At 41.7% G+C, this 19,699-nt stretch overlaps 1 protein-coding gene across 2 annotated transcripts in view; it reads right to left on the bottom strand.

Moving 5' to 3' along the window:
- Nucleotides 1–19,699, bottom strand: part of RELN (reelin) — a 522,908-nt gene that overhangs the window by 228,722 nt on the left and 274,487 nt on the right. The window contains exons 2-5 of one of the 2 annotated variants that reach the window (XM_070755185.1): nucleotides 15,630–15,662; nucleotides 11,471–11,549; nucleotides 8,731–8,827; nucleotides 3,138–3,189 (exon numbers count right to left, since the gene is read on the bottom strand). In XM_070755185.1, coding sequence (XP_070611286.1) covers nucleotides 3,138–3,189; nucleotides 8,731–8,827; nucleotides 11,471–11,544 — 223 coding nt within the window. In that variant the 5' untranslated portion in view covers nucleotides 11,545–11,549; nucleotides 15,630–15,662. The remainder of the gene's footprint in view (nucleotides 1–3,137; nucleotides 3,190–8,730; nucleotides 8,828–11,470; nucleotides 11,550–15,629; nucleotides 15,663–19,699) is intronic. The other variant, XM_070755186.1, reaches the window with a different exon arrangement.

Below are 19,699 nucleotides of genomic sequence, written 5' to 3'. Positions count from 1 at the left end.
GAGAGAGAGAAATGAGAACAAAAAGGGGAACAAAAGGAGAAATGATTGAGGCAGAGAATGAGAGGAGAGAGAAACAAAAGAGAGAGAGGGGGGTGATTCTTGAAGCATATGGTAAAAAGCACCCAAATAATAAGAAATGCCCCCCAGCCCACACCTGTTTTTGAAAAGAATAAAAGAGAAAAAACCCCAGCCCTCAACTGGTTTTGGAAATGGTTCCAGTGTGTATACACACACACACATAAGGGGGGGAGAGAGACAGGGATGGAAAAAGAGGAGAAGTGAGAGGGAAAAGGAATGAGGGAAAAAGGGAGGAAGAGAGAGAAATGACAAACATGAGAGAGAAAAGGAAGAAAGACAGGAGAAGTACCCAGAAATGAGATATAAATTTGAGTAGGGATGATTGATGATTGACTGTATTTATAAGGGGATGTTACATGGGATTGTATATACGAGGGGGTTATGTATGTATGTATGTATGTATGTACTGTATTTATTTATGTATTTATTTATTTATTTATTTGATTTGTGTCATTTTGGTTGATGGTGTGCCCCAGGATTTTGTAAATGTAAAAAATGTGCCGCGGCTCAAAAAAGGTTGAAAATCACTGGTCTATATATTATAGAAACTGCCTGTACTTGTCCTTTAAATTTAATGATTTCATATTTCATTGTATCTAAATCAATTAGTAGAAATAGCTGATAAATATATTAACAAATATCAATGAACAACAATAATATAGTGCGTTGATATTGTGTCTTTGAAAGAGCCCAGGGGCACCTAAAACAGATTGGGGGAAAATGTTTCCGGGAAGTTATCCTTTCCAATTCAAGCATCTAAGAAGCTTTTGGATTTAAGAGGCAATATGGGCCATTTTCTCACTGGTTAAATCCTTTACCATTATCTCTTTTCTCCAAATCAGATTACTTGATACCTATTGGGGGCATTTTTGGCATTGAAAGAGCTGAAGAGGGGAGGGGAAGAGGAGGATAATCTGTTGCTACAATGCTTTGACCAGCAGACAGCAAGCAGTAGAGATAAACAACAGATGATGAGTCAAGTTGAGTCAAAATACTTGCTTTTCTAGACCAACAAAACACCTTATTCCACCAGACTTGAAATACTGCATTTAGACAATTTACAACTACGTCGCCTCCGATCTGATCTAACAGTAGTTCATAAAATCATATACCAAAATGCCCTTCCTGTTAGTGGCTACTTCACTTTCAACCACAACCACACACGAGCACGTAACAGGTTCAAACTTAACGTAAACCACTGCAAACTAGATTGCAGAAAATAGAAACATAGAAGGTTGACGGCAGAAAAAGACCTCATGGTCCATCTAGTCTGACCTTATACTATTTCCTGTGTTTTATCTTAGGATGGATATATGTTTATCCCAGGCATGTTTAAATTCAGTCACTGTGGATTTACCAACCACGTCTGCTGGAAGTTTGTTCCAAGGATCTACTACTCTTTCCGTAAAATAATATTTTCTCACATTACTTCTGATCATTCCCCCAACTAACTTCAGATTGTGCCCCCTTGTTCTTGTGTTCACTTTCCTATTAAAAACACTTCCCTCCTGAACCTTATTTAGCCCTTTAACCTATTTTATTATTATTATTATTATTATTATTATTATTATTATTATTATTATTATTATTATTATTATTTATTAGATTTGTATGCCGCCCCTCTCCGTAGATTTGGGGCGACTCACAACAGTGATAAAAACAATACATGATAACATGTTTCAATCATGTCCCCCCTTTTCCTTCTGTCCTCCAGACTCTACAGATTGAGTTCATGAAGTCTTTCCTGAGACGTTTTCTGCTTAAGACCTTCCACCATTCTTGTAGCCCGTTTTTGGACCCGTTCAATTTTATCAATATCTTTTTATAGGTGAGGTCTCCAGAACTGAACACATTATCCAAATCTGACTTGAAAGCTGTAGTATATAGGCAATTTGAACTTCCATTTTTGTCTAACCGGCTTAAATGTTTTTAAATTCATTGCATAAGACCAGGAGCGGATAGCTACTACCGCGTTATTGGTGCACATATATTGTATATTTGCATCCCTATTGTGTTTTTGCTTTTGCACATGTGCAGGAATAATAATAATAATAATAATGATAATTATTATTATTATTAATAATAATAATAATAAATAAATAATAATAATTTATTAGACTTATATGCCGGCCCTCTCCAAAGATTCGGGGCGGCTCACAAGATCAATAAAACAATATACCTGTAAGTACAAATCTAATGTCTACAGAGAGGGGCGGCATACAAATCCAATAAATTATTATTAATTATTATTATTAATAATTAAAACTATGTCTAAAACCCATTATCTTAAAAAACAAGCAATAGCATGCAATCAACAATCAGCAACAACAACAACAATAATAATAATAATAATAATAATAATAATAATAATAATAATCTATTAGATTTGTATGCCGCCCCGCTCCACAGACTCGGGATATTACATTATGATATTACAATCATAACCACACATAAGCAAAGAGAGGCCTCTCTAGGAAGCAAAAACACACTGAACTTTCATGATGTGCACGGACACAAGATTTCGGTGATTTTTTTTGCTTCCGAGCATGTGTGGAAGCAAAGAATCGCTGAAATCTCTCTTGTGCATGCCTCCCCTCGCAAGGTTTTGCTTCTGCACACCCTGCACAAAGCAAAAAATATGAAAAAAGATGGCGGCACCCATAGCGCTGCCACCGGAGCAGTCACGCACAAATTGTGCAATCTGGCGGCCACTACGCAGTCCGCTACTACACTGGTAGCAACCCACTACTGGATAAGACTATATATGAAGTACCATCGTTGTTTAGTATTTTAAATACGAACACTTTTATGGGCCCTTCTCGCATTTTAAAAAAAAAATAATTAATATAATACAGCATATACAAAAGAAATTTATACAAGTTAGACTACAAGTATTGTTTAAAAGGTAAGTATCAAAAGAAAAGTAAAAGTAGATACATTTCTGTCTTCAGCATAATGCGAATTGGTAAGATGCAAATACAAAAAACACAGTAAAACTTTAAAATAAACTTTGCTTGCATTTCTCGTGCCCTTTAATTAAAGTCATCATAAAAACTTACCTATCGAAAATTGGAGCACAGAAGCGGTTGTTGTGTTAAGGCCATTGGTAATCTATAAAATAAGGAGGGGGAATTGTTGAATTGACTCACCAAATTAATTTGTTACGATACTTTTACTGAACATAAAATGGAATCTTTATCCTTTATGCCTTGGTTCAATATCCTGTTGTTGAATCTTCAAGATAATTCAGGATAGTCACACGCTAAAAATTTTTCAGAGTATACAGTATTTAGTAGGTTAGGAGAGTCTAATGGTACCCCTACCTACAAATGCCTCTACTTACGAACTTTTCTAGATAAGAACCGGGTGTTGAATTTTTTTTTGCCTCTTCTCAAGAACCATTTTCCACTTACAAACCTGAGCCTCTGAAACTGTAACCGGAAAAGGCAGGGAGAAGCCTCCGTGGGGCCTCTCTAGGAATCTCCTGGGAGGAAACAGGGCTGGAATAGGTGGGGAGAAGCCTCTGAGGGGTCTCTCTAGGAATCTCCTGGGAGGAAACAGGGCCGGAAAAGGCGGGGGAAGCCTCTGTGGGGCCTTCATCAGACCTGAGCCTCGTGGTTTTCAGGGGAAAAAACCTACCCTGCTATAGAACAAAAACCACACCCTGCTTGGAATAATTCAAGAATATGAGTTATTAAGTTTCCGCCATTCTTAGATTGTGCCTACATATCTCCTTCCCTCTGAAAAACGGGAGAAAAAAACTCCAAGTCATGTCCTCACTCACATCCTAAATTGTTAAAATATAATCCAGGGACCTCCAACCTTGGCAGCTTTAAGACTTATGGTCCATGACGTGCCCCTGCCCGCCCCTGCATGAGATTTGTCTTCTGCACATGTGTAGCAAGCGAAATCTCACGTGAGGAACCTTGCGCGAGCGGGATTTCGGCAATTTTCATCGGTTTTTTGCTTCTGTACATGCGCGGAAGCAAAAATATCGGCGAGTATAGCTAAAATCTCATGCGCGCATCCTCATGCAAGATTTCGCTTGCTGCGCATGGGCAGAAGCCAAATCTTGCACCAATGGGTGGGCACCTGCCCACCAGATTCGCCCACGCCCATGACTGCATTGGACAGCGCACCGGTAGTGCCAAAGAAGAGCGGCCCTTCACTGTCCTGACTTCTATACAACTACGAAATAAGAGGAGCTCCAACTCTTGGCATTTATAACTTATTCCCTATTTACAGTAGTCCCTCGCTATACCGCGCTTCACCTACTGCGGCTTCACTTCATCGCGGGTTTCTGAGGAAGTCGATCGGCAGATTTAAACAGCCCGCCGAACTCGATCGGCAGGTTTTTCAAAAACAAAAAAATATCTAAAATTGTAAAGACTGTATTTAAATACTGTATCCAAAATAAATACTTACCAAACAATTACAATATAAATACTTAAATAAGTACTATCAGTCGATAAATTCCCCATCGCGGATTTCACCTATCGCGGCCAGGTCTGGAACATAACACTAGCGATAGGTGAGGGACTACTGTATTTCTTTAGAGTTCCAAAACCGTGCCTGGAACTTAGCCGGAAAGTAAATTGATAGCCAGGAGCAAAGTGATTAGAAATTCCCCGACTGTCACTGAGCAGCTTGGAGAAAGAAAATCAATTAGGGATTTCAGTCTCTAGGGCACTTGGACACTTAGCCCTCCCTTATGTTCATGAAGTTCTTCCCCCCTTTCACTAAACTATGGGTCTCTTTTGTCTTTCAGACTTTCAGGACAAGGGTAAGAGATCTTTTGGAGGTCTCCCAAGGATGGGAAGCAGGAAGTGCCCAGTCTTCCTGCCCACTCATAAGGGGGTGGGTTCCACTTACCATTATTATTATTATTATTATTATTATTATTATTATTATTATTATTATTATTATTTATTGGATTTGTATGCCGCCCCTCTCCGCAGACTCGGGGCGGCTAACAACAGCAGTAAAACAGTACAACAAAATCCAATACTAAAAAACAGTTAAAAACCCATTATATAAAAAACCAATCATACATACAAACATACCATACATAAAATTGTAAAGGCCTAGGGGGGAAGTGTATCTTAGTTCCCCCATGCCTGGCGGCAGAGGTGGGTTTTAAACAGCTTACGAAAGGCAAGGAGGGTGGGGGCAATTCTAATCTCTGGGGGGAGTTGGTTCCAGAGGGTCGGGGCCGCCACAGAGAAGGCTCTTCCTCTGGGTCCCTGGTTTGCACCACGCATGCGCGACCCTCATGCGATTTCACTTCTGCACCAGTAGCGGGTTGTAGCTGGTACGGGGCAATATGGCGTCCCGGTAGCGAAAATGGAGCGTCACGCGCAGCTCCAGATGACATTGTATCGGAAGGGTGCATTTTGCGTACTCTTATGTCACGTCAGGGAAATGACCCTCTGCGCATGTGCCAGAAGCCTTTGTGCATACGCAAAGGATTCTTTGCCAGCTGCTTTCAAGGAGCAGTGACCGGACGACTGGTTTGGAGGGTGTGGCCAGTCGACCATTGTTGCCGGTTCAGTGAGTGGGGGCAAGTTTCCATCACCAGTTCAGGCGAACCGGTCCGAACCGGAAGGAGCCTACCACTGAACCCCGCCCTCACATGGCTAAAAGAAAGGAAGGAAGGAATGAACCAATGCAAGTAACAGGCAGGGGTTCCTACTTACCGCTGCTACTGGTGCGTTCCGCACAAAGCTCCACATGAGTGGCGGGCGCATGTCCGAGCGGGATTTTGCTTCTGTGCATGCACAGGAAGCAAAAACTTGTGAGGGGACTCGTGTGGGAGATTTCAGCAATTTTTTTTGCTTGCGTGCATGCATGGAAACAAAAAATCGCCGACTTCTCACGCGCACGCCTGTCCCCTCGCAAGATTTTGTTCCCTGCGCATGCGCAGAAGCAAAAACTCAATCAGTGATGCGCCCGCCGGTCACGTGGAGCTTTGCGCAGAATATACCCCAGTAGGCAAAATCTTGCGAGGTGACACCGTGGGAGATTTCAGCATTTTTTTTGCTTCCGCGCGTGCACGAAAACAAAAAATCACCATCATCTCGCGCACACGCCCATCCCCTCGCAAGATTTTGCTTCCCGCGCATGCACAGAAGCAAAATCTCACTCAGACACATGCGTGAGCTCGCTGGTCACACAGAACTGTGTGCGCAGCTCCATTTTCGCTACTGGAGCTATGGTGTGGCCCATACTGGTAGCAACCCGCTACTGGCAAATAACCATTACAGTGATACCTCGTCTTCCAAACGCCTCGTCATACAAACTTTTCGAGATACAAACCTGGGGTTTAAGATTTTTTTGCCTCTTCTTACAAACTATTTTCACCTTACAAACCCACCGCCACCTTTGGGATGCCCTGCCTCTGGACTTCCATTGCCAGCGAAGCACCCATTTTTGCTCTGTGGGATTCCCCTGAGGCTCCCCTCCATGGGAAACCCCACCTCCGGACTTCTGTGTTTTTGTGATGCTGCAGGGGAATCCTAGCATCGCAAAAAAGAGCGCTTCGCTGGCAACGGAAGTCCGGAGGTGGGGTTTCCCAGCGAGGGGAGCCTCAGTGAAATCATAGCATCGCAAAAACACAGAAGTCCGGAGGTGGGGTTTCCCATGGAAGGGAGCCTCAGGGGAATCCCAGCAGCGCAAAAATGGGCGCTTTGGCTGGCAAAAGGGGTGAATTTTGGACTTGCACCCATTAATCGCTTTTCCATTGATTCCTATGGGAAACATTGTTTCGTCTTACAAACTTTTCACCTTAAGAACCTCGTCCCGGAACCAATAAAGTTTGTAAGACAAGGTATCACTGTACTTTTGGAAGGTAGACAATTCAACTCCTCGTGATTGTTCTCTCTATCTTTCACTTTTTCAAAACCAAAGCAGAGTGAACTTGCCGGGTTTGGTACTTTACTTTAACAAATCTGGTATGTGGCTCACGACATCATGTTCAGGAGTAACATAAATCCTACTACTGTTTGCTAACTTGAGGTCTCTCCAACATGACGGAGGGTCTATTTAACCACGGATCATTGAGAACACGAGCAAGGAAATGAGTCAGTATAATTTTGTTCTTCAAAAAATTTGGCCAGGAGGCAAATCCCGGCATCGCTACGGACCCCATTGAAGAATTATTGTCTATTTCATCTGGGGTGGAACATTTTCTGAGCTCTTTTAATTTAGGAATAACCAGGACATTAAATATTGAATGCAAATCACTGCCCGATGGCTCTTCCCTCCCAGCCAAGAGCCATGAATTAAAAGTAGTTGTCAAGCAAAGCCACTAAAACTGCCCAAAATAATGTATCTTTAGTTCTGTAATAACCTTGGATGGGAAATATTTTTACAATATTTACAATATTTTTACAACTGTTCCTTAACCTTGTACAGTGGTACCTCTATCTAAGAAGGCCTCTACTTATGATTTTTTTTAAAAAAAGAACCGGGTGTTCAAGATTTTTTTGCCTCTTCTCAAGAATCATTTTCCACTTACAAACCCGAGCCTCCGAAACTGTAACCGGAAAAGGCAAGGAGAAGCCTCCTTGGGGCCTCTCTAGAAATCTCCTGGGAGGAAACAGGTCCGGAAAAGGCAGGGAGAAGCTTCCATGGGGCCTCTCTAGGAATCTCCTGGGAGGAAACAGGGCTAGAAAAGGGGGGGGAGAAGCCTCTGCGGGGCCTCTCTAGGAATCTCCTGGGAGGAAACAGGGCTAGAAAAGGGGGGGAGAAGCCTCTGCGGGGCCTCTCTAGGAATCTCCTGGGAGGAAAAAGGGCCGGAAAAGGGGGGGAGAAGCCTCCATGGGACCTCACTTGGAATCTCTTGGGAGGAGATTCCATATGCTGAGTGAACTCAGTGAATGTTGGCTTGTTTAGGTAGTCCTTAAATTATCGCCACAATTTAGCCCACAGTTTCTGTTGATAAATGAGACAGTTGTTAAGGGAGTCTTGTCTGGTTTAATGACCTTTCTTGCTAGAGTTTCAAAACCACATTCATTAATTAGGAGGATGTAACTATAAAAATTAACTATATACAATCCATTGCAGTGTTTCTTCACTTCGTCAATTTTAAGATTTGTGGACTTCAGCTCCTAGAATTCATGGCTGGCTAGGGAATTCTGGGAGTTGAAGTCCAAACATCTTAATGTGGCCATGGTTGAAAAAAAATGCTGCACTACGGTTTCAAAAAAATGTCAAATAATTAGTATTTCTTTAAACCTGCCTCTCTGAGGGAGATGGGAGGTGCAGAAAGGCTAAGAAAAAAATAAGATATAAATCAATAAAGCAAACTTAACTAGCCAGAAGGCAGTAAGATTTAAAGGAAACGGAAGGGGGCATGGCCAATGCCGCGGTGGCACAGAGTTTCATTTCACCTGTAGGGGAACTAAGATATTCCCACCATCTGGAGACCTGGTTCTTTTAGTTCTAATTCTGCCAGTAGACTGGGAGAAGTGGACTGGGAGCCATTTTTACTATTTTTGGGGGAGGGAAATTGTGTTCAGGACCAAGGAAAGGAAACAGATCTATAAAACTGTCTGCTTAAAGGGGAATGTAAGATGAACGAGCTTTTTACCACCAGGTGGGATATTCAAAGAGCTGAGACCCCATAAATCAGTCGGATTGGCCAAGACTTACTAGTTCTCTTGGCCCATAGGGTTCACAAAAAGTGACAGCACTCCCGTGCATAATTACACCACACTGGTCTCCAACCTCACAATTGCTGCATTCAAACCTGCAAGAAAAAAAGAATCCAAGTGAGTTGGAAGCACCACGGAAGAAGGTGTACGAATAACAGTGTTGGAAGGCATTTTTGAGGTCTTCTAGTCCAGTGTTTTTCAACCAGTGTGCCATGGCACACTAGTGTGCCACGAGACATGGTCAGGTGTGCCGTGAAGAAGGAAGGTCAGGTTCTGGTCCCACAACTTTTTGCTGAGAGAGAGAGAGAAAAAGCAAGAGAGAGAGAAAGAGAGAGAAAGAAAGCAAGAGAGAGATATAAAGAGAGAGTGAGAGAGAGAGAAAGAAAAGAGAGAAAGAGAGAGAAAGCAAGAGTGAGAGAGAAAGAAAGCAAAAGAGAGAGAGAAAAAGAAAGAAAGCAAGAGAGAAAGAAAGCAAGAGAGAGAAAGAAAAGGAGGGGAAGGGAGAGAGAGAGAGAGAGAAATGAACAAAAAGGGGAGGAAAAAAGAGAAATGAGAAAATGATTGAGGCAGAGAATGAGAGGAAAGAGAGAAACAAAAGAGAGAGAGAGAAGTGACAGAATATCCTACGAAAATAGACTAACAATCCTGGGCCTGGAAAGCCTAGAACTACGGCGCCTAAAACACGATTTGAGTATTGCCCACAAGATCATATGCTGCAATGTCCTACCGGTCAATGACTACTTCAGCTTCAACCACAACAACACAAGAGCACGCAACAGATTAAAACTTAATACAAACCGCTCCAAACTTAACTGTAAAAAATATTATTTCAACAATCGGACTCAATAGTGTCAATCCCTAACCCCCAACATTTCTCCCTTAGACTCTCCACGATTGACCTCTCCAGGTTCCTAAGAGGCCAGTAAGGGGCGTACATAAGTGCACTGGTGCGCCTTTCGTCCCCTGTCCAATTGTCTTTCCTTTCTCTCACTTATCATATATATTTTCTTTCTTTCATGTATCCTCTCCTCTAAGTTCACTTTTACCCTTATATATATTACTACATGTCTATTTTTCTTCCTATGTATTTGTGTATTGGACAAATGAATGAATAAATAAATTAAGTGAAGGCATTTTACTAATTGTAAGAGGAGTCTGGAAGTGTACTGAAGAGAGTGTTAGACATAAACAACGGAAAGATAGGAGCGGAGTCTGTTGGTTGCTTATCTCAACAAACAGCAACTCAGTCCAGCTGGTGAGGAATCATTCATAACACAACCCTCCAAGATAGTCAGTCTTAATGAACTCACTAATCAATTAAGTTTGGATATGCCGCTTGCGGTTTTCAAGATTACAGATTTCCCCCCTAACGCCTGCATTACAGAAACCTTTAACAGCGTTCGGGTAATCCTTGCTTGCTTCCTTGATCCTCGCCATCTGCAGGGTGCTTGACATGAGCATGATTATCAATGGCTTTTGGGGCAGGCCTTTGAGACCAGAAGCCATATTTTGCTTTCCCGAAAGCGTCTATTAAGTGCATCAGATTCTGGGCTTAGGCAGAGATTAAACAAGCTGAAACGATTGCACGAACACTACTAGACATGGAGAAACTGTACTATCGGTTAATAAAGGGGGCACGATGCCACCACAACAGATGGCACCGAGAGAGATTGTCAAAGGACTCTCCAAGACCAGGAGGCTGTAAATATGCTGTTATTAAAAACAATGCCCATTAAGGAAACATTTGTTTTCCCAAACCTCAACGCTATGGAAAAGACGTTCTCCTGTATTTTAATCAAGAAATTGTTCAAGTAGATCAGAGTGAAGCTGTATATCCGTTGAGTGGCAAAGCTCGGGAAGATTTGAAAATTGGCTAAATCTCTTGCTTAGTCATAGGTCAAAATTACCCGATACCATGCCATCTTTCTTTCTTTCTTTCTTAATTTCTTTCTTTCTTTCCTTCCTTCTCTCTTTCCTTTCTTTCTTTCTCTCTCTTTCCTTCTCTCTCCTTTCTTCCTTCCTTCCTTCTCTCTTTCCTTTCTTTCTTTCTCTTTCTTTCTCTCTCTTTTTCTCTCTCTCTTTCCTTCCTTCCTTCTCTATTTCTTTTCTTTCTTTCTTTCTCTCTCCTTTCTTTCTTCCTTCCTTCCTTCCTGCTATCATAGTTCAGTGGTTAAAATGCAGCATTTGCAGATTGATTCTGCCCACAGTCTGGAGTTCTATCCTAACGGGTTCAAGGTTGACTCAGCCTTCTCTCCTTCCAAGGTCGGTAAAATGAGGACTCAGATTTTTGGGGGCAAGAGACTGACTCTATAAACCGCTTAGAGAGGGCTGTAAAGCACTGTGAAGTGGCATATAAGTCTAAGTGCTATTGCTATTCCTTCTTTTCTTCCTTCCTTCCTTGCTTCCTTCCTTGCTTCCTTCCTTCCTTCCTTGCTTCCTTCCTTCCCTGTTTCCTTCCTTCCTTCCCTGTTTCCTTCCTTCCTTCCCTGCTTCCTTCCCTGCTTGCTTGCTTGCTTGCTTGCTTGCTTGCTTGCTTGCTTGCTTGCTTGCTTGCTTGCTTGCTTGCTTGCTTGCTTGCTTGCTTGCTTGCTTGCTTCCTTCCTTCCTTGAAATTCATTTATCTTTTAGATGTTAGGCCACTAGGGAGTTTGAGAAGTTTTCTATTCCACAGCAAAAATGTTGACCGGCCTTCTATACTCATTTCTGCCCAATAAATCTATAAACGCAATTGAACTTACCACATTGTAGGATTCAGTCCTTGCAAGTGATAAGAATCAAAATCATCCCGTAATATGATGCTGTTGCTGTGCATTTCAGCTGAAATGAAAGAGAAAACAACCCATAGTATATTTAGACAAACTACATTGGTCCAGTGTGCCTAACATCTCTTACTTAAATTCTTATGCGATGAGAATCAAGTTCGAAGCATCCAACATTTTTCTTTTCATTTTTTTGGGGGGGAAATGGAATAGCTTTTCCAAAGATGACAAGATGCTCGAGGAATGTTGAGAGGCATTTATGCAATTGCCTAATTACAATGGTACCTCTACCTAAGAACGCCTCTACTTATGAACTTTTCTAGATAAAAACCGGGTGTTCAATATTTTTTTGCCTCTTCTCAAGAACCATTTTTCACTTACAAACCTGAGTCTCTGAAACTGTAACCAGAAAAGGCTGGGAGAAGCCTCTGTGGGGCCTTTCTAGGAATCTCCTAGGAGGAAACAGGGCTGGAAAAGGCAGGGAGAAGCCTCCGTGGGGCCTCTCTAGGAATCCCCTGGGAGGAAACAGGGCTGGAAAAGGCAGGGAGAAGCCTCTGTGGGGCCTCTCTAGGAATCTCCTAGGAGGAAACAGGGCTGGAAAAGGCAGGGAGAAGCCTCCGTGGGGCCTTTCTATGTATTTGTTGTGTTTATTTTTGCTTTTTCTCTTTTGTATTGTTCATTTTTAAATTTATAACTCAAATAATAATTATTTTTTTAAAAAAAGGAAAAGCTGGTGTACTTATCTTCCTGTTGTGCCTTTTCCGGGAAAAAGATATTTTAAGGTTTAAGACTAGAAAAAGTTATTGCCTGCACACTCTGATGCAGGGGTGGGCAAAGTTGGCTCTTCTATGACATGAGGACTTCAACTCCCAGAATTCCTGAGCTAGCATGTTCGGTTTAGGAATTCTGGGAGTTGAAGTCCACAAGTCATAGAAGAGCCAACTTTGCCTACCCCTGCTCTGATGTATCTTTCAACTTTTGAATATGAAACACCGAATGTAGCTTTTTTAAAAAACTTTTTTCCCAGTCCTAACTATGTGCCAACAATCTTCCTGGCTTCCTAGTCCCCACAAAGAAGCATTTACTTACTTACTTACTAACGTACTTACTCACTCACTCACTTACTTACTTATTCGATTTCTATGCCGCCCAATCTCGAAGGTCTCAGGGCGGCTTACAACAATATAAAAAGATACAAATTTTTTTTTTCCAGCCCTAAGTCTTTGCAGGCTTGTTTTCATTCCTACTCCCTCTGAAAATGTTTTTTTTCAGCCCTAACATAGTGTTAAGGCTCTTCATTTCATTTCATTTTATTGGATTTGTATGCCGCCCCTCTCCGTAGACTCGGGGCGGCTAACAACAGTAGTAAAAACAACATGCGACAATCCAATACTAAAGAAGCTAAAAACCCTTATTTTAAAACCAATCATACATACGAACATACCATACATAAATTGTGGAAGCCTAGGGGGAAAGAATATCTCAGTTCCCCCATGCCTGATGACAGAGGTGGGTTTTAAGAAGCTTGCGAAAGGCAAGAAGGTTGGGGCCTATTCTAATCTCTGGGGGGAGTTGGTTCCAGAGGGCCGGGGCCGCCACAGAGAAGGGTCTTCCCCTGGGTCCCGCCAAACGACATTGTTTAGTTGACGGGACCCGGAGAAGGCCAACTCTGTGGGGCCTAATTGGTCGCTGGGATTCGTGCGGCAGAAGGCGGTCCCGGAGATAACCTGGCCCGGTGCCATGAAGGGCTTTATAGGTCATAACCAACACTTTGAATTGTGAGCGGAAACTGATCAGCAACCAATGCAGACTGCGGAGTGTTGGTGTGACATGGGCATATTTAGGGAAGCCCATGATTGCTCTCGCAGCTGCATTCTGCACGATCTGGAGTTTCCAAACACTCTTCAAAGGTAGCCCCATGTAGAGAGCATTACAGTAGTCGAGCCTCGAGGTGATGAGGGCATGAGTGTCTGTGAGCAGTGACCCCCGATCCAAATAGGTCTGCAACTGGTGCACCAGGCGAACCTGGGCAAACGCCCCCCTCGCCACAGCTGAAAGATGTGCTTGCAACATTTTTTAAAATTCCTACTCCCCCTGAAGCAGTTTTTTCTTGCCCTAAGTTTTTGCAGGCTTGTTTTCATTCCTACTCCCTCCGAAAAAGTTTTTTCCAGCCCTAACCAGGGGATAAAATAATGTGCTGAAGCTGAACAGAGTAAGGACAGCTAGCCAGATGAATACTTGTATGTAGATTTGTTCCCTTTATTTTCCTCCCACAAAACTAAGATGCTTCTTATAGTCCGGCGCGTCTTACAGTCCAAAAAATACGGTAAATAAAGTCTAAGTTATCAGACTGATCGTGGTAAGACTGCTCGCTGAAGGGGCTGATGCTAAGTTTTCTGCCTCGCCTACACAGTCGGGAAACTCCAAAAAAATGAAACAGGGCCAAAGTCATAAACAAATGAGCACAAACATATTTGTGAGAGTCGGGGAGCCATCTGCTCCGTTCATCTGTTCTCTGTTTGGCTAAGCATTTAGGGGACTCACACCAGGCTGGAAAAGGCTCAGTTATGATTTCCAGTCCAATCTGGGATTAATCTAGAAATACAGTTAACAACCCCCTGTGGCACCTGAAGCGGAGAGATTTGAGGGGTTGTAAACGTGGGATGAGGCCTACTGGAATACACATCCATCCAATTTTTATTTTTTTAAAAAACTTTTTATTATTTTTAATTAAGACATACACACACAAAAACAAACATAAAATGTACATTTAGGATAATTACAACCCCATTGCTATTAGAAGTTTTGATTGGAGATATATGTAGATTGTTCTCAGTTCGGGTTTTGCCCCGTGTAATATTTTGAGTGTCTATGCGACGTTTCGGTGAAATCACATTCACCATCATCAGGCTGAAGTTATAAGCTTCGTGCTGCTGTATAATAAAATATTTACAGCAGCACGAAGCTTATAACTTCAGCCTGATGATGGTGAATTTGATTTCACCGAAACGTCTCATAGACACTCAAAATATTACACGGGGCAAAACCCGAATTCAGAACAATCTACATACATATACCCGTGAAAATCTACAAAAACGGTCTTGGTATATTTGGGTTTCTTCCCGTGTAGGATTTGGAAATTTGTGGCGACGTTTCGACGAGGTCCCACTCGTCATCTTCAGGCTGGTGTTTCTGTCCTTGTTCTAGGGCAAAGATGATGAGTGGGACCTCGTCGAAACGTCGCCAGAAATTTCCAAATCCTACACGGGAAGAAACCCGAATATACCAAGACCGTCATACCAGTACCCGTGAATATCTACGAAAACATATACAGTATATATATATACATAAGAGAAGGCCTGCCATCTTCAGTGCTACCAGTGTGCCTCTGAGGCCGTTGCGGGCGTTCACGCATTTGGCGGGCATGCACGTGCTCACCGGTGCAAGACTTTGTTGCTGCTTATGAGCAGCAAGTGTAATTTTGGGTGAGGACGCACATGTGAGCGAGATTTCGGCGATTTTTGCCGATATGTTTGATTCCGCGCATGTGCAAAAAATCAATGAAAATCACCATAATCTCACTCACATGAGCATCTTCATATTGTGCATGCGCAAGTGCCCACACCCATAATTCAATGCCTGGGGAAGGAGAAAACAGCTTCTTCTGCCCCCGGAGGCCCTCTGGAGGCCAGAAACGGCCTATTTTCCAACTTGTAGTGGGCCCAGTAGGCTCATGTTTCGCCCTCCCCAGGCTCCAAATGTTTTTCCCCCCAGAGGCTCTCTGGAAGCCAAAAACGCCCTCCCGGAGCCTCTGTGCAAGCCAAAAATCAGTGCAAGCCGGCACACACATGCACATTGGAGCTGAGCTAGTACAACAGCTTGAGTGCCAGTATACAGTACATGGATTCACATGCCACCTGTGGCACCCGTGCCATAGGTTCGCCATCACTGCAATACAGTATTGTGCTTGTCTTTTATTTTTATTTTTTTACTATGACTTTTTAAAAATGCCTTTATTTGTAATGATGGATTACGACTGTAACAAAAATCTATTGATTTGGCCTACGTGGATATTTTTGAATGGCGATATTATTTTTTTAAATGCCTTAAAAACCAAAACAGTAGCTTATTGACGTACCTAAAAGAGGATGGAAGGGAGCTTCTGTTGGACCTGTAAAAGAAGAAGAAAGAGAAAATAAACAGATTTCCCCCCCATAGTGGTCTTCGACTGTAGCCAACTTTGAACATCACCAACTGAAATGCTGATAGAGGCAAAGCTTTCAAAAATGGAAAGGTGTAAGTAGCATCTTCATTTAAGGAAAATAGTCATTTTTGCATACATTTGGTCTATTTTAATATTGTTCAAGGATACAGGTTTGAAGGGGAGAAGGTGACACAGATACAGACTGTCAGTACCGTATACTGTATTGGTTGGGTTTTCAATATATGAAGGTAAAGCAGCATTGTATGTTAGGAGAAAATAGTAGTACAGTGGCACCTCTACTTATGAACTTAATTTGTTCCATGACCAGGTTCTTAAGTAGAAAAGTTTGTAAGAAGAAGCAGTTTTTCCCATGGGAATCAATGTAAAAGCAAATAATGCGTGTGATTGTGGAAACCACCTCAAGTCTACGGAAAGGGGCGGCATACAAATCTAATAAATAAATAAATAAATGAATGAATGAATGAATGAATGAATGAATGAATGAATGAATGAATGAATAAATAAATAAACAAACAAACAAACCATAGGGAGGATGGAGGCTCTGTTTCCTCCCAAGAGATTTCTAGAGAGGCCCCATGGAGGCTTCTCCCTGCTTTTTTCACCCTGTTTCCTCCCAGGAGATTCCTAGAGAGGCACCACAGAGGCTTCTCTCTGCTTTTTTCGGCCCTGTTTCCTCCCAGGAGATTTCTAGAGAGACCCCACAGAGGCTTCTCTCTGCTTTTTTCGGCCCTGTTTCCTCCCAGGAGATTTCTAGAGAGGCACCACAGAGACTTCTCTCTGCTTTTTTCGGCCCTGTTTCTTCCCAGGAGATTTCTAGAGAGGCACCACCGAGGCTTCTCTCTGCTTTTTTCGGCCCTGTTTCCTCCCAGGAGATTTCTAGAGAGACCCCACAGGGGCTTCTCCCTGCCTTTTCCGGCCCTGTTTCCTCCCAGGAGATTCCTAGAAAGGCCCCACGGAGGTTTCTCCCTGCCTTTTCCAGTTACAGTTTCGGAGGCTTGGGTTTGTAAGTGGAAAATAGTTCTTGAGAAGAGGCAAAAAAAAATCTTGAACACCCGGTTCTAATGGCAGAGTCGCTGGAAAAAATGTGTAGAGGCCCAAGGACAGTACTGTACTTTGAAGAATTTTAAGTGTTTGTGCAAATCTGTTCAATAAATTACTTTAAAAAATAATAATTGTATTACTTTTGGAACGTACCCAGTGGAAAAATATATGTCCTCTAATAGTCATGGCGACATTTTGGTTGAAATAAATTATTTGTAAGATTGAGCAGCACGTATCAAAAGTTGCGTTTTTGAACTTCTGGATCATAAAACCGAATGTTAAAGTTACTTCATTTCTCAATTTTAAAAAAATCTGTTTTTTAACAGGGGTTTTTTTTTTTTGCCCCAAGTATCTGGTGCTCATTTCAAATTCTAATTCTTCATCGCATAAGTTATAAAAGGAACTATGAAGATACCATTAAACGGGTGATGAACATACTGTCATATCCCTCATAATAATTTCTTTATTGCGAGCGATATTTTATTGCAGCAAGCTGCAGTCTTGACCTTCATATATTTTAAATAAAGTCCCAAAATGTCACACAGCAAGAATATTATATAAAATTGATGTTTTCTGGTATTAAAAACAGTGGGCAGGGTTTTTTTAATAAAAAAAATACATTTTTAATCCATTTTTCACAGTACTGCAGCTTCAAGTAAGAATTTTACCAGTTCAAAAAAACTCCAAGATTTATTTTAAATAGAACTCTGGTCTGGGAAAACCGAGTGGAAGTTTAATTTTTAGTTTGACGTCATCAACTTTAACCTTTATTTATTGAGTTTTTGAAAAGAATGAATTAATAAGATCTTGGAAAAAGATCTTATCGGGAAATGCATTGTATTACAATATCTCATGTCATGTTATGTGCTATGTTGTGTTGTATCGTGTAGTGTTGTGTTGTGTTATGATGTTATGTTAACTATTTATGGGACCATCTCCTGCCACACACCTCCCAGAGACCAATTAGATCCCACAAGGTTGGCCTTTTCTACATCCTGTTGATCAAGCAATGTTGGTAGGCGGGCCTGCGGAGGAGGGCCTTCTCTGTGGTGGCCCCATCTCTTTGGAACCAACTATCCCCTGAGGTCCATACTGCCCCTATCTTACTGGCCTTCCGAAAAGCCTTGAAGACCTGGTTTTGCCGGGTGAAGGGCTACAAATTTTTTTACTACCACACTGTGGGCATGGCTTATTTTGTGGGTGTGGCTTGCTGGCCATGTGACCAGGTGGGCATGGCTTGATGATCATGTGACTGGGGGTGGCTTAAAGGTCATGTGACTGGCTTAAAGGTTGCCAACATGACTTCACTCACGTCAAGGGTTAGGGTTAGGGTGCCTGGCCTCTCCTCACCTCAAAGAGATACATTTTCCCTCTCTATTTACTATTACTGAGCATCCAAAATATACTATTTAATTCTATGTATATATGCCACATGTGTACAAAAATATTACACAGAGGCACATAAAAATATACATTATCTACTATATAAACTGTATGTGTATGTACATACACACACATACAGGCACAGCTCTTCTAAAATTATACACATTCAACCTCATTTACTGTGATAGGAAAAACAGACCCAGAGCCCAGAAAGGAAAAAAAATCAAAATTTTGCTACCGGTACTGTGTACCTGACCGAACTTGTAGGAGCCCATCACTGATTTGCACACATTATTTGATTTTATATTGATTCCTATTGGCAAAATTGCTTCTACTTACAAACTTTTCTACTTAAGAACCTGGTCACGGAACGAATTAAGTTCGTAAGTAGAGGTGCCACTGTAGTTGGTGTGAACTTAAATGGACTCCGGGAGATGGTAGAGGACAGAAAGACCTGGTGGATTGTAGTCCATGGGGTTGTGATGGGTTGTTGTATTTTTTTAAAATAATTTTTTATTTACAAGACTATATACAAAAGACATAACAATATATAAACATCAATAGACAATGTACAGTAACAACGGAAAATACATTTAAAAGGTTGGGCGGGTGAACGGCAGATCTATGATAATAAATTGTGCTGTAAATATTCTCGATATCCCGATATAGTATAGTTAAATAATTACATTGTATATAAATAAGAGATAACAAAGTTGAGTATGAAATAGCAGAAAAATTATAGATAGATAGGTTTGGTTTTAGTATGTATCTTATTTCAATCCTTTACTAGAGTAGTATAGACACCAGATTGTTATTTTTATATACATACAATTATATATATATGTGTGTGTGTGTGTGTGTGTGTGTGTGTGTATAATAATTTAACAATTGTTAATCAATCAGATTTTTTCTCTCTTTATATTTTTTTTAACCAGCAGGAGAAAGAGTCTAACAACAGCAACAACCACCAAGTGGGCCTTCTCCGGGTCCCGTCAACTAAACAATGCCGGTTGGCGGGCCCCAGGGGAAGAGCCTTCTCTGTGGCGGCCCCAACTCTCTGGAACCAGCTCCCCCCAGAGATTAGAACTGCCCCTACCCTCCTTGCCTTTCGCAAACTCCTTAAAACCCACCTTTGTCGTCAGGCATGGGGGAACTGAGATATCTCCCCCGGGCCTATATAATTTATGTATGGTATGTTTGTAGGTATGTCTGCTTAAAAATGGGTTTTTTTTAAACTATTTTAAATTTTAAATTGTAAATTATTAGATTTGTCAGGAATTGTTTTTATTGTATTGTGAGCCGCCCCGAGTCTACAGAGAGGGGCGGCATACAAATCTAATAAATAAAAAAAATAAATAAATATTGGTGTCATTCGTCCGGGCTTCATTTCCTTTCTTAGGATCAATCTCTGAGTCTTCAACTTTTGGGATTGACAGACCTATGGATAACTTGGAAGATCTCCCATGGTTAAAAGTTTCTTGCATGGGAACGCTCGCGTTAATACTGAAAAATATGCCATTATGGTGACTTCCGTAAGAATTGATCCTCCATGGGGATTC

The sequence above is a fragment of the Erythrolamprus reginae genome, chromosome 6 (assembly GCF_031021105.1).
Source record: "Erythrolamprus reginae isolate rEryReg1 chromosome 6, rEryReg1.hap1, whole genome shotgun sequence".
NCBI lineage: Eukaryota > Metazoa > Chordata > Lepidosauria > Squamata > Dipsadidae > Erythrolamprus > Erythrolamprus reginae.
This window is presented reverse-complemented; position numbering and strand designations above follow the sequence as displayed.